The sequence below is a fragment of the Apium graveolens genome, chromosome 4 (assembly GCF_009905375.1).
Source record: "Apium graveolens cultivar Ventura chromosome 4, ASM990537v1, whole genome shotgun sequence".
NCBI lineage: Eukaryota > Viridiplantae > Streptophyta > Magnoliopsida > Apiales > Apiaceae > Apium > Apium graveolens.
The window spans coordinates 76,592,068-76,604,592 of NC_133650.1; the positions used below are offsets into that span (position 1 = coordinate 76,592,068).

The window sequence follows — 12,525 nt, forward strand, 5'->3', positions numbered from 1 at the left end:
ACGACCCAGTTCTTTTTTTCTCTGTGTAATGAATTTGAAACCTTTCTTTTTTTGTATCTCCTGTTTTAGTATTTTGTTTGTAATGTCAAATTGTTCTTTTAATGAACTTTGACAAATAAATTAAGATGAATTCATTCCACAAACTTTGATTCCTGTGCAAACTATGGATGTAAAGAATCTCTAAACACTTGTCCCCTGTACAACAATACTATTTAGAGCCAAATGATATTTGCAATTGACTATTAATAAAACTTGTGTAGATTACAGAGTAGTCTTGAATCTTGATTATCTTTGTTTGGTTTTACCAAAATGCTTGTTCTGAGGGATGTATGAAAATCTTAATTGATTACATAATAAAAGGTCTTACCAACGTAATGTTTTACAGTTCAAAACTTGTCCTAGATAAGGTGAGTTGTGTTTAACTAGAAAGGTCCTGCCTAGTTTCAAGGTTTTCGCAAGTTACAGATATCTTGTGTAGCACTTAGCATCTATAAATTTTGTCTAAAACTTTCAGTTCCTAACCGTTGTCCAGGACGAAGGAATAAATCCTTAGTTAGTACCTTAACAGTTATCCACAAAATATACCACTGCAAAACAAAAACCTTTCTACATTGGAGAAAATTTAATTCCGCAGAAGGGGGACTAAGAAATCGCATTTCCATAATTCCATGGACAATCACTCAGCTCAGTTTTCGCATTAGTAGATTCACAAAGATGTGTTCTAGTACAAGGCATCATGAACTATCAACTAAAATTAGCTCAAGGACAAGATATGAAACTACAATGAGATCAAATTATTAAATTTAAGTTATTTTAATAAAACATGATACAGTGCAGAAAGATCTGAAGTTTTCATATGACTTCCAGTCTCCAGCAAATAAAATACACAAAAACTCGGTAAAAACTCGAACAACATATTCTATATCTCTCACCAGCAAATTTATATGATTTCTGATTGATCAGATACAAAAACTATTATAGAAAAATGACGGGGAGTGTTACATTTTCCAGTATTTATTGTTACTTTCAGGATCATTTTTACTTGCCAGTAGTGATTTACTAACTGGTTTCCCAAGTCTTCGTTACTTTTTTCTCCTTGCAAATATATATTAGATGCATGGATGTCATATATCTTGAGAATCCAAGCACCAGCAATAGTAATCGGACCTTGATAATCGCAGAAGATCATCCGGATTCATCCTCTCAAGATCACTTTGCCTCCATGAAGCAAAATTATTTCGATTTTGAGGTTCATTAACTTGAGGGAAGTCCTCACTTTTGTGAGGTTGGTACTTCATGCGTTTGTACAGCCTCATTGTTGCCGTACAGTCTTCGTAAGGATCTTGTACACCTGTTTGAATGTCGTAGCTGAAATGGCAAAAAAGGAAAATGCTTGAATTCACTCAATTGCGAACATAATTTCATAATGTACTCTACTTGAAATCGAAGAAGAACAGGTGGCATATATATAGTTACTCCACATCCTTCGTTTTGTAGTAACAGAGGTACCCTTGGGTACTAGTATTAGTTTTTTTGTAACATGAAGATGAAGGTACAAGTCTAAGAGGAGTTAAATGCTTGAGTATTTAACCACTATTTTTAGAAGATAAAAAACTTATACAAGTTTAATTAGTAGAGGCTGGTTGACAATCGACCCTCCAGTAGCCTTCACCACCGGAGGCATGTCTGCCTATTAAAAATTTCCTTCACTGAACATTTTTGATAATCTTAAAAAAACCAAGAGTTGCAAAGACTGAGTGAGTAGATATGCAAATTACCCGAGATATGCTTTTGTTAGGTACTTAAGTGAGTTGCTGAGCTTGCTGGTTTTCATTAATGGAGGATATTTTGCTGTATCCCTGCACCAGATATCAAGGTAACTTATTTATTTATTTGTTTCAAGATATTTGTATTGTGCAAATTCAGCAATTTTCAAAAAACAATCACGTGTGTGTGAAACATATTTGGTACTTTACCTGATCATTATTCCGGGGTGATCCACCTCTAAACATTTGAGATCATGATCTAGACCGTGACCAACAAGAATTCGTGCTTTTCCACCCTTGGGACGGATCTTCCATAATGGTTCTCCATTGCTCAGGAAATCTTGAATCTTTTTTTGAACTTGCCTTATTCCCATTGCATCTTTCAACATCTCTGGTCGTATGCCTGTTGTTTCAAACCTGAAAATGTTCCATTTTCTCTTGAGAACATGCACAGACACATATATGTATAAACAGATGTTCATTTTTATCACTATTGTAAATCTAAATATATTAACGGTAACACCTCAACGATACCTATAGTGAGTGACAGGAAGATGAGGTTTAACATAGGCATGAAAGATGATGCTTTCATATTCATCAATGAGACAAACCCTTGCACAAAGATCCAAGGAGCCATCACTTCCACCACCAACCATCTTGCAAGCTAGTGCAACCACTCTTCCTCCTCTACCACCTCCATTTTCATGATTTCTCATGTCGTCAAATATTCCCAAGTTTGCCATGCGATATGTTAAACCCTGAAAAAGTTAACAAGTAATTATTAAGTTCCATTAAGTTAAGTGCATACTATATATCACCCAGCAAAATTATCTATAAAGAAGAATAGTTTCACTACATGTACAACTTACATTAACAGTTGTGCGCGAGAGCTGGCATGTATTGAGGTGAGCCCTAAGAACATTACGGCTACTAAAGATGTTAAGACAGATGTGACATCCGCGCTCTCTGAATATTCTTTCACATTCCACTTTCGGCAATGGCCCTGCCATCGCAAGTTATTTAATAATTTATAATGATGCGTGTATCACCTTAAAGGAAATTTACAAGGCAAAATATCAATGCGAGAAGATGAATATTTGTGTTGTTAGCTACCTATGAGGTGTTCCCTGAGAGATTCATGTGAACGGCAATGTTTCTTACAAATACCACACATGGGTTCATGACCGGAATGGTATGAGGTCCTCATGTGTTCCACTAGGTGCTCCATTTTGTTAAATTGTCTATAGCATGCTCTGCACTTGTTCCTGAAATTATAAAACATAATTAAAAAATCACCCTTGCTGTAACTTTACCATCAATTCACTACATTAGTTTGAGAAGAGAAGAAGGATTAGAACCTAAGAGACTCGGCAGACTCCATTTTTGCAGAACGAGGTAATAGACTGTTAGACTTTCACTAGAGATATAGCTGAGTAGTAGTCTATTCGGACTTGGGGAAGAAGAGTGTAGATGTGCTAGGTATTTATAGTTGGATGCATGGGATATTGCTGGAAATCTTCGGCACTACACAAATTAAGGTAGAAAATCCAAGATTTCTCACTGATTCAGACCCCATTATACGAACTTTTTTTGATTCTGAATACTTGATGACATGCATTCTGAACTATTGAGTATTATTAAATTTGTAACACATTATTTATTGTAACATTGAATGAGACACAATACATTATAATACTTAAACAGATGGTGTGTAAAGTTGCACAAGGATTCATACGTACTCCACATACATAAATTCCCAAGTGTCCAATAGTCTTATTCTTGTATATTCCCTTTCTCTAGCTACCATGCCTCTATATATCAAAATCTTTGGTATACGTGGGCATTCCACTGTGTTCTGAGACTATTATCAGCCTTTGACTTTTGTTTTTGAAACAAATTGCAAACGCAGGTGGTTTTGTGACAACTTGTTGTTAATGCTAGTAGTATCTAAAACTTTACACAGCATATGGTTGGTTATGTAGTGCATGTGTACAGGCACATATATGTTCATGTGTACCCATTGGTGCTTGCTGAAGAGATGATGACATCTGGACCCTCTGCAAGAATGCATAAAAAGCGAGGTTGCCAACTTGACCTATATATATACATTGTTGTATACATCAATTACTGATGATCAGATAATTAGAGTTGCATTACTTTAGTAATGTCCATGATCATATATATAACTAGACTTGCATTAGTTAAATACATTGTCCTTGTCTTCTTGATCAGATAAGAGAGTTGTGTTACTTTAATAATGTTCACCTGATGATCAGCTATAATCTGTACAATATGGGTGTGTGTATGTGTAAAGTAGAAGTGCTACATCCTTACTTGCAAAATCTGGATACCAAGGGAAGTGCTACAAGCATGCCAAGTAACAGTAAACAAAACTTCAAAAAGACTAACAAACCTTAATTGAATTCACATAAAAATCGAAGTGCACAAAGACTCAGAACAATCCTTAAAATAGGTTGTTAAAATCAATAACAAATTTAAAGTTGCAGTGCATATGTGCTTTAGTTTCCGGCCAATTCATGATTTAAAATAAGGGTAAAATCTCAATATGATCACTGAACTGAAGGGCACGTATCGAAAAACACACTCAAACTACCTGCATCTCACTTGCACCACTGTAGTTGCAAGTAATGATAGACCCATTAGTCTTCGTTGTTGACTTGACGGGAGAATTGACGTGGCATGCATCTGTTTGACAGCGTGTATGTAACGGTTCTTTTTTTTGACGTGGCTGACTGCAACGGTTACTTCTTTTACATCTCAGTCAATATATATATATATTACAATTAGGGTTCTTGATTATTGAATGAACCCAAATACAAATTCTCTTCATTTCACTTCAATTCGGCTTATATAGCTATTGCTGATATGTCAACAAACAGAAGCCCCATGGGTAGAAGCACCGGAAGTTCCTCCTCTCTGCAGTCGGTGAAGAAGGAAAAACATAAATTGTGTTTTTGTGGGAGCAAGTTAGAATTTGTATTTCTCGGACTTTAAAAAATCCTGGAAGACGATTCCATACTTGTCACATAGCTAAGGTAATAATTTGTTTGCATTGAACAACAAATCATTTTTTTTTAAATTGTAGTGGTTTCTAATTATAGGAAGGGCTAGGATGTCATTATTTTCAATGGTTTGAAGAGGATTTCTGTCCAAGAGCCTTGGAAGTGATTACTCACTTAAATCATAGGAGGATTTATTTGGAGGAGAAGTTGAAACTCGTTGAAGATGTTTTATCCGTGAGTGTTGAGAAAAAGAAGCTTTTGAAGGAAGAAAGAAAGGTGTTGATTGATGATAGAATTATGTTGGAGGCTGAGAAGCAAAAAATGAAAAGACAATTGAAGATTTGTATGTTGGTAACTGTGTTGGTGGTTGCATTTGTGATGAACATGTAGTAGTTGGTTTATGGCAGTAAATGTGTATGTGTAATGGTAGTTAGGAGTAATTATTTTGATGAGAATGTGTTGTATGTTTGGCATATATGGAATAAATGAAAAGGTCATAAAGACCAAATTTTGCTGCTTGTACTACTTTACAATTTGTCATTGATAATTATAATGAATTTTGACAAATAACGGTTGAGAGAAACATGACAAAAATCTAAATAAAACTGGACTTGAATGTAAAAGAAAGCATATCCAAAACATAAATAGCATAAATTAGCCAATAAGTCTTGAATACCAAATCCAATGAAGTCTTACAATTACATCAAAAACAAATCCAAGGTCTTAAACCAACACAAATAATAAAATTACATCAAAAGCAAATTCAATATCTTAAAGTCATAATGTTTAGGCCTAAATTGCAAACTTGATTCACTCAGCTAGGTTAATTGGATCTTCTGGAATGTTCTTGAACCCACCCAGCCTCTTTAACTCAGTGCTTAGTCTAAATGCATAGGCCCTTTTCTCTGGTGAACTACTGCTCTATTCAGCTCTTGTAGGTGGTATGTTTGCAGGTGGTGTACATCTTGGTGGTCTGAAAAGGACCAATCCTGGTGTAGGCATGAACACAGCCTTTGTCCCTGCAGGACCTCTAAGCTTCTCACTGAACTGAGCATAGTCTTTGCCACTAGCCTCTCATTCATCTACACCCTTACCTTTCACCAAAGGCATCTTCTTTCTTGTAACTTTCTTAAAGAAAGCAAGGGGTTCATCATCAGCCAGCTGAACTCCTTCTATTCCACCTTTAGCCACTGCCTTGGCCTTCTTCTGTTTCATCCTCATTGTTGAAATTTTTTCCTCAATTAAATCATCAATGCCATGACACTTCTCTGCATCCTCCCTTTCCTGGTGATCAGCTTCATCATTTTTATAATCCTGCTCAAACAATCTCCATACATCTTCTTCACCTATCTCACTTTCATCACTGTCATCTTTTTCTTCCTCCTGCATAGGCAACTTCCCTTTACCTTTATATGGTGGCTCATTTACCTTTTTAGCACCAGTCTGTGAGCTTTGAATTTGTGGCTCATTAATTTATAATTCCTTTTTGAGGCCTTCTCACAGCTAGCTTTTGTATTTTCTTCTCCTTGGCTGACTTGTTCACAGGTTCAGTGGTGTTGCCTTTTCTTTTCTTACTTGCCTCTTCATTGGGTGCAGCTTCATTCTCACCAGACTTCTTAGTTGGGCATTTAGAGACTCTATGGCCTGGAAGTCTGTAATTACTACAATGCATTACTCTCTTATTGGTGAACATCTGTAGTAAAACTCCAGGGGATGGTGTGGCTTGACTTCTGCTACCTCCTTCCCACTCCTCTCTCCTCCTCATTTTCTTGGGCCTTCCTCTTAATTTTTTAGGAATATCTGGTGGCAACATTATTTCAGTTAAGTGGAAATCCCAATATTCTTCCCCCTTCATTGCTTCCAGTGAAAATTTGTAGGTAGCAAGGTATTTATCCCTTTATAGTACTTAGACACATACTTAGACACATAGTCAAGTGGTTCTTTCCTCCTTGAGTGGATGGCAGCAATGGCATGATGGCATGGTATGCCTGTGAGATCATACATTCTGCAGTCACAGCTTCCATTCTCCAAATCAACTGTTACAGATCTTGTTCCATTCTTCACCTGAAACTTCTTAGCCCCATCCCAAGAAGCAGACCCCTTGATTCTGTGACTAACAAATCCAATTTCTTCTTAATTCTGGGATTTATCTGGAGATTAGTGTTCAGCATCTCATCCCTTCTTGTAGTCATTCTTGTCATCAGCTTATAGTGAATCTCTTGTAGCATTGTAAGCAGGGGCATAAACCTAGTCCACAAAATAGACTGTGATCAAAATAGTTACATATACAGGGGACACAAAATATTAAAAAAAGTTAAGTTTAAGTACCTTTCATTGATGATCCAGTTGTTGAAACTTTCAGACATGTTATTGTCTGTATTGTCAACCAAGGAATGGGTTGCAAAATGAGATATGCACCATTGCTTGGGGTCAAACTTTGACAGGTGTGCATGGGCAGCCTTAGAATGTTTCTCAAGTTCTCTCATATCTCTTGCATAAGCCACCTTGTGTGTTGATAATGCAATTGTCCAAAAGCACATCTTCAAAATCCCAGTATTAAACCTGAAATAAGTGGAAGCATTAATAACATTACACTTGAAATAAAAACAGTTAAGTAAAGAAATTGAAGAGTAAGGTAAGTAACATTACTTCTTCTTGAAGTTGGCACAAAGATGCCTTGTGCAGAGCCTCTGTTCAACAGATGGTAGGAGCTCCTTCACAATATTTTCTAATCCCTTCTGCTGATCACTTATTATTGTCAATCCAAAGTCATCTTCTAAATCCAAATCATCCCTCATCAAGGAAATAAACCACCTCCAAGAATATGTGTTCTCAGATTCAACAACAGCATACCAAATTGGAAACATTTGGTTGTTTCCATCCCTTCCAACAGCAGATAATAACTGACCACCATAAACTGTTTTAAGAAAACATCCATCTAATCCTATTACTTTTCTACAACCAGCCTTCCAGCCACTTTTCAGAGCAAAGTAGCATAGATATATCCTCTTGAACTTCACATGATCCTCTTCATTCAATCTGGTTGTTGAAATTTTTAGAGTGTTGCGAGCATTACTAAGAAGCACCTCATGACCAAAATCTCTGACCCTTGAATATTGTTGTTTAAGACTGTCTGCAATTCCTTCAAGTGCCATTTTTCTCAACCTAAGAGTCTTTATCTTAGGCACTTGAATTTCCAATTCATTTTTTATAGTCTCAGCCATCTCCTTACAACTCCACTGAGGGTTCTTTCTAATCCCATCTCCAAATAAATCACACAAGTATCTAGTTGTTGCCACTTTGTTATTGTATGGTTCAGTGCACAAGTGTGAGTCAACAAGTGTTTTGATTGTGCATGTCTCACTGTCTTTGTCCCTACTACACCACATGTAGAAGGGACACTCTCCCTCACAGCATACTTGGCATCTTCTACTATCATTAGTTACAAACTGAACCCCTTTTCTCTCAAGGACACCATATCTCCTCACAGACTCCCTAAATTCCGCCATGTTCACAAATTTCATCCCAACTTCCCATTTTGGAATCTCATCCCTACCTCCAATTTTCTTAAATGCTCTTCTTTTCTTGGGGTTAGGTGGACCTACATACCCAATTTTAGAATTCTCATCCTCACTTGAGGATGATAGAGACCTCAAGTTTTGAGACTCAAAACTAGAGTCTTCACTTGGAGATTTCTGAGGTATATTCATAGCATTATAAAGGTTGTCTTTAAACTTCTTAGCATTGGCCCTTATAGCATGCAACTCATCATCACTTCCACATTCATTATCAGGAACTTCACTCTCTTCATTTGATTCCTCACTTTCACTCACATTTTCATACTCAGGATCATCAGGATCATCCGTGTCATCACTCAAACCATCCTCCTCCTTTTCATTATTATCACCAACTGTTTCCACTTCTACAATTTTCTCCTGAACACTAGTAATCCTATTACTCTGTTTTGGGGTGTGTGGAACATCGACTAACTCATCAAGGTCAAAATGATCAACATAAAGGTCTATCCTACCATAGGGCTTAGATAATGCTACCAAATCTATTACAGATACATCATCATAAATTAATCTAGTCCCATCTTTAAAGCTGTGACCATCACACTTAAAATATACCAGAGCATTCACATCATATTCATATTTTACAGCAAAATCTTCAAGATCCCGAAATGATAACAAATCACTATCAAAATCTTTAATAACTTCAGTTCTACCCTCAACATAAGTGACAGTAGGAGGAGGTGTGAAATCACCGTGATGGTGAAGATATATAGTCGTAGACATGTTGTGAAAACACAAAATAACACATAAATATACACCTACATACATATAAAATCAAATGCACACATACATACATCTCAACACATACATGAGTTCATATATAAATAACACGGACATACCTTTTGCTGCAGAGATTGAAGATGTAGGTCGCTAATCGAACTCCTAAACGCCCTCAATCGACCAATTTTATGAATGATCTAACCCTCAATTGACCGATTTTATGATTAGGGGTTTTTTCCCCAATTCTCCAATCGCACCTAATTGCTCCCTGTTTGTTTTATGACCGTTTATATTTCTTTTTCCCTATTATAATTCACTCATGCTTAGTTGGCGTACACGTTAACCGCCCACTGTTGCCATGTCACTTCACGTGTAACTTCCGTTACGACTGTAACGTCTCCCGTCAAGTCAACAACGAAGACTAACGGACCTATCATTACTTGCAACTACAGTGGTGCAAGTGAGACGCCGGTAGCTTGAGTGTATTTTCCGATATGTGTCCTTCAGTTCAGTGACCATATTGAGATTTAACCCTTTAAAATAACATAAAACATTGAGCATAAAGTAAATAACAGAATGTACTAGGATAGAGATGGCAGGCAATTAAGCAGGTATATTGCAGGTTTATCAACATATCTCCTAGTGGGAGGGCTTTGACTAAAAAATATATATACATATTAGTAAAAATATATGACATATTCTGGAATATTGGATATGCGCCATTAGAAAGACCACTCTTTTTGTGAGGATAAGTCAGGAAGACCAAACTTTTGACCAAAACAATAGACGAGAGAAATATTCAAGGGGCCAACAAAATACCCAGATTCTGGCTTTTGAAGATGCCTACACATGCAATTTTTAAAAAGACATGTATAGTAGTAGTAAGGTTGAGAATAAATCTTTCATGTTTGGTCCATCTGCATTCTGCAATGACCACTACCTTTAAATTTCTCCAGTTTTCATCCCATCACCTTTTCTATTCGAATGTCAAACCATGATTTGCAGTTTGAAGGTTTTTTTGTCTTGGTTAAATTTTTGGTGGTATTGGATCACACAATGTATCCACTAGCTAGTAGCAAGACTACCGTGCAAGCGCTTATTGAAACAACAGTGACAGACTTGCAGGTGTCCTTTTCATATTTTCTGGTACTGCTATGAGGTGTGGATTAATTATTGTATAAGATAAACTCCTGAACAAAATTTCTAAAATATATATGTAAATATCTTTTAAAACTTTCTTGCTAGGTTAAATATTTTTATAAGTTTTAGCCAAGAACTCTAAAAAAAATTATGGTCGAAACTACCCAAATTCATGCTTCATTGAAGCTAATACAGACTATTGTACGACTTAAACATAGGAAAAAGGAAGCAAACAGAATCAGGAACCAAGGCTCTTGTATGCTTGCTTACCTCCTTGCTATAAGTTAGCCACTGCCTAGAGCTTCCATAATAACCATCCTTGTTCCAGTTACGGAACTACTCTGCATGGCATTTCATGCTCTAATCAGAGAGGGTTCTGACAAAGGATCTTCCAAACTATCCAGAGAAACTGGGCATCCGAGAAATGTAGCTGAATCAAGCATCATATGGTCGAATTTCTTATGAAACATAACAAATTCAACCATTCTGAATCATAAGAATTTCTTATGAATCAAGCATCATATTTGAATTTCTTATGAATCCAGCATCATATTTGAATTTCTTATGAATCCATTCTGGATGACACCATTGGATTTATTTTTCATATTTACTTTAGCACAGCTAGCCTAGTAATGTCTTGGTAAAAGCAATTTGACAGTAATATAAGAAATAAATCCATTATCATTATTCATTCCAATTCAGTAAGGCACAATCTTTAACAAATCGACGAGGGGTAGCAATCTCTACCGAGAACCTAATCATAAGAAAATCATTCAAATCTAGAGCAGCAGTTTTAGCAAGAAGAACATCATCTATTTTATCAGTCAAATCCATGGTTGTACAATCGGAAATCAATGATCATCTAATACTGGATTAATTGGATGAATAATTGAATATTATACTTTAAAGTATAGTTGTATTAGCATATGAGCCTTATATCTTATTGAAAAATAAATATTGGAAATTAATCGAATATTCATAAAAAAAAATTAAAAAATTAATCGGATAATAAAATGGTCAAAAAATATTATTACTAAAAACATGACCTTATCTTTCATTTAAAAACGCAACTTTGATTTGAGTTTGTGAAAACACAATTTTATAATGTATTTTGTGCCAAAATTAGAAAACACAAGTGACTTTACGAAGAAAAACAAGATTTTAAAAATGATGAAAACACGTGCGTATCTTGTATATGTTGATATAAATGCATGTTTGTTTGATGAGTTTTGATATTTTGGAACATTTTGAGCTAAATTATGATACAATGGCCCAATAGTTTGATTAAGAAATAATTGGAAATTAATTTTTGAAAAATCAAAACAATAAATCTAGATGTACACCCTAGAACACCAAAATTGCAAGATTTAATTACCTAGGTAAGTGGTTTGGGGGAGTATTTGTGTGAGCAAGTTTTACGAGATTCCTCCCCAAATAACTACTGGACAGGAGATTGAAATAATATGATATACCTTATACCTAGAACCAATAAGAGAAAACAAGCAAAAAAGAACCTTGATATTCTGATAGTTGATAGTAGCTTAAAGAAAAGGAAAGAGAAAATAACAACATAAACAATGGTCTATGGGTAGCTGCATTTAAAAAAAGAAATGAGTTTAAAAAAAAAAGAAATGAAAATGGTTTCAAAAAAAAAGGAAATGAAAAGAATAAGAAGAATGAAGAGAAGTGCGGTTAGGTTTGTGATATTTTGTAGGCCCAACTGATAATTGACTGTATGTTGGTAGAGCAACCACCCCTACGGCCCAAATTATAAACGTTCATTCATGTATTGTTAAGCACCCGAATGATATTCCGTGCATACAAGATAAAACAATGATGGATGAGTGCTATGAGACAAGTTTTACGCGGTTTTAAAAATATTTATTAATGTTGGCAGCTTCAACAAGAGAGGAAAGTTGGCAGTCATACAGTCGGTTAGTATCAAAAACTTTTATTAGCAAAAATATGTCCCCTTTAAAAAAAAAAACCTTTTGCAAAAATATGTCTCCGATTCAAAAAAACTGTTTTAGAAAGTAACTATCAGTTTTATCATCAAATCTTCTCAAAATTATTATTTTAAATTATCTAATTTTACTCATAACACTTTTTCCATCACAGGACAGTCAACACTCAACAATACTCCCAAGAAGGACCTTAGCCACATTTTGTTATCCAGGGATTTTTATTTTACACACCAAATCAGGGACCCTCTAACTAGGCAGGTAGAGAGCAGAGACAGTAGTAGTAGTATGACAGGGCGGCACCATCTAAATATTCTCAGTTGGTTCCCATAATTTTATA

General features: G+C 35.6%; 1 protein-coding gene across 1 annotated transcript; it reads right to left on the reverse strand.

Annotated features, from left to right (window-relative positions):
* Positions 1-831: 831 nt before the first annotated feature.
* LOC141716780 (uncharacterized) lies at positions 832-3,213 on the reverse strand. Its single transcript, XM_074518959.1, has 7 exons — positions 3,125-3,213; positions 2,880-3,031; positions 2,636-2,769; positions 2,301-2,524; positions 1,977-2,183; positions 1,779-1,859; positions 832-1,368 (listed from the first exon to the last, which is right to left on the reverse strand). Exons 1-7 carry the CDS (start codon positions 3,145-3,147, stop codon positions 1,125-1,127), a joined length of 1,065 nt encoding a protein of 354 aa, XP_074375060.1. The 5' UTR covers positions 3,148-3,213; the 3' UTR covers positions 832-1,124.
* Between the last annotated feature and the right edge of the window lie 9,312 nt (positions 3,214-12,525).

What these genes read in the sequence shown, in the direction of transcription:
- LOC141716780 (XM_074518959.1), bottom strand. Translation starts at nt 3,147, where the DNA reads ATGGAGTCTGCCGAGTCTCTTAG. An exon ending in TCTCAGGGAACACCTCATAG is followed by an intron (nt 2,770 to 2,879) that starts GTAGCTAACAAC and finishes TTGCGATGGCAG; the next exon opens with GGCCATTGCCGAAAGTGGAA. An exon ending in TCTCGCGCACAACTGTTAAT is followed by an intron (nt 2,525 to 2,635) that starts GTAAGTTGTACA and finishes TAACTTTTTCAG; the next exon opens with GGTTTAACATATCGCATGGC.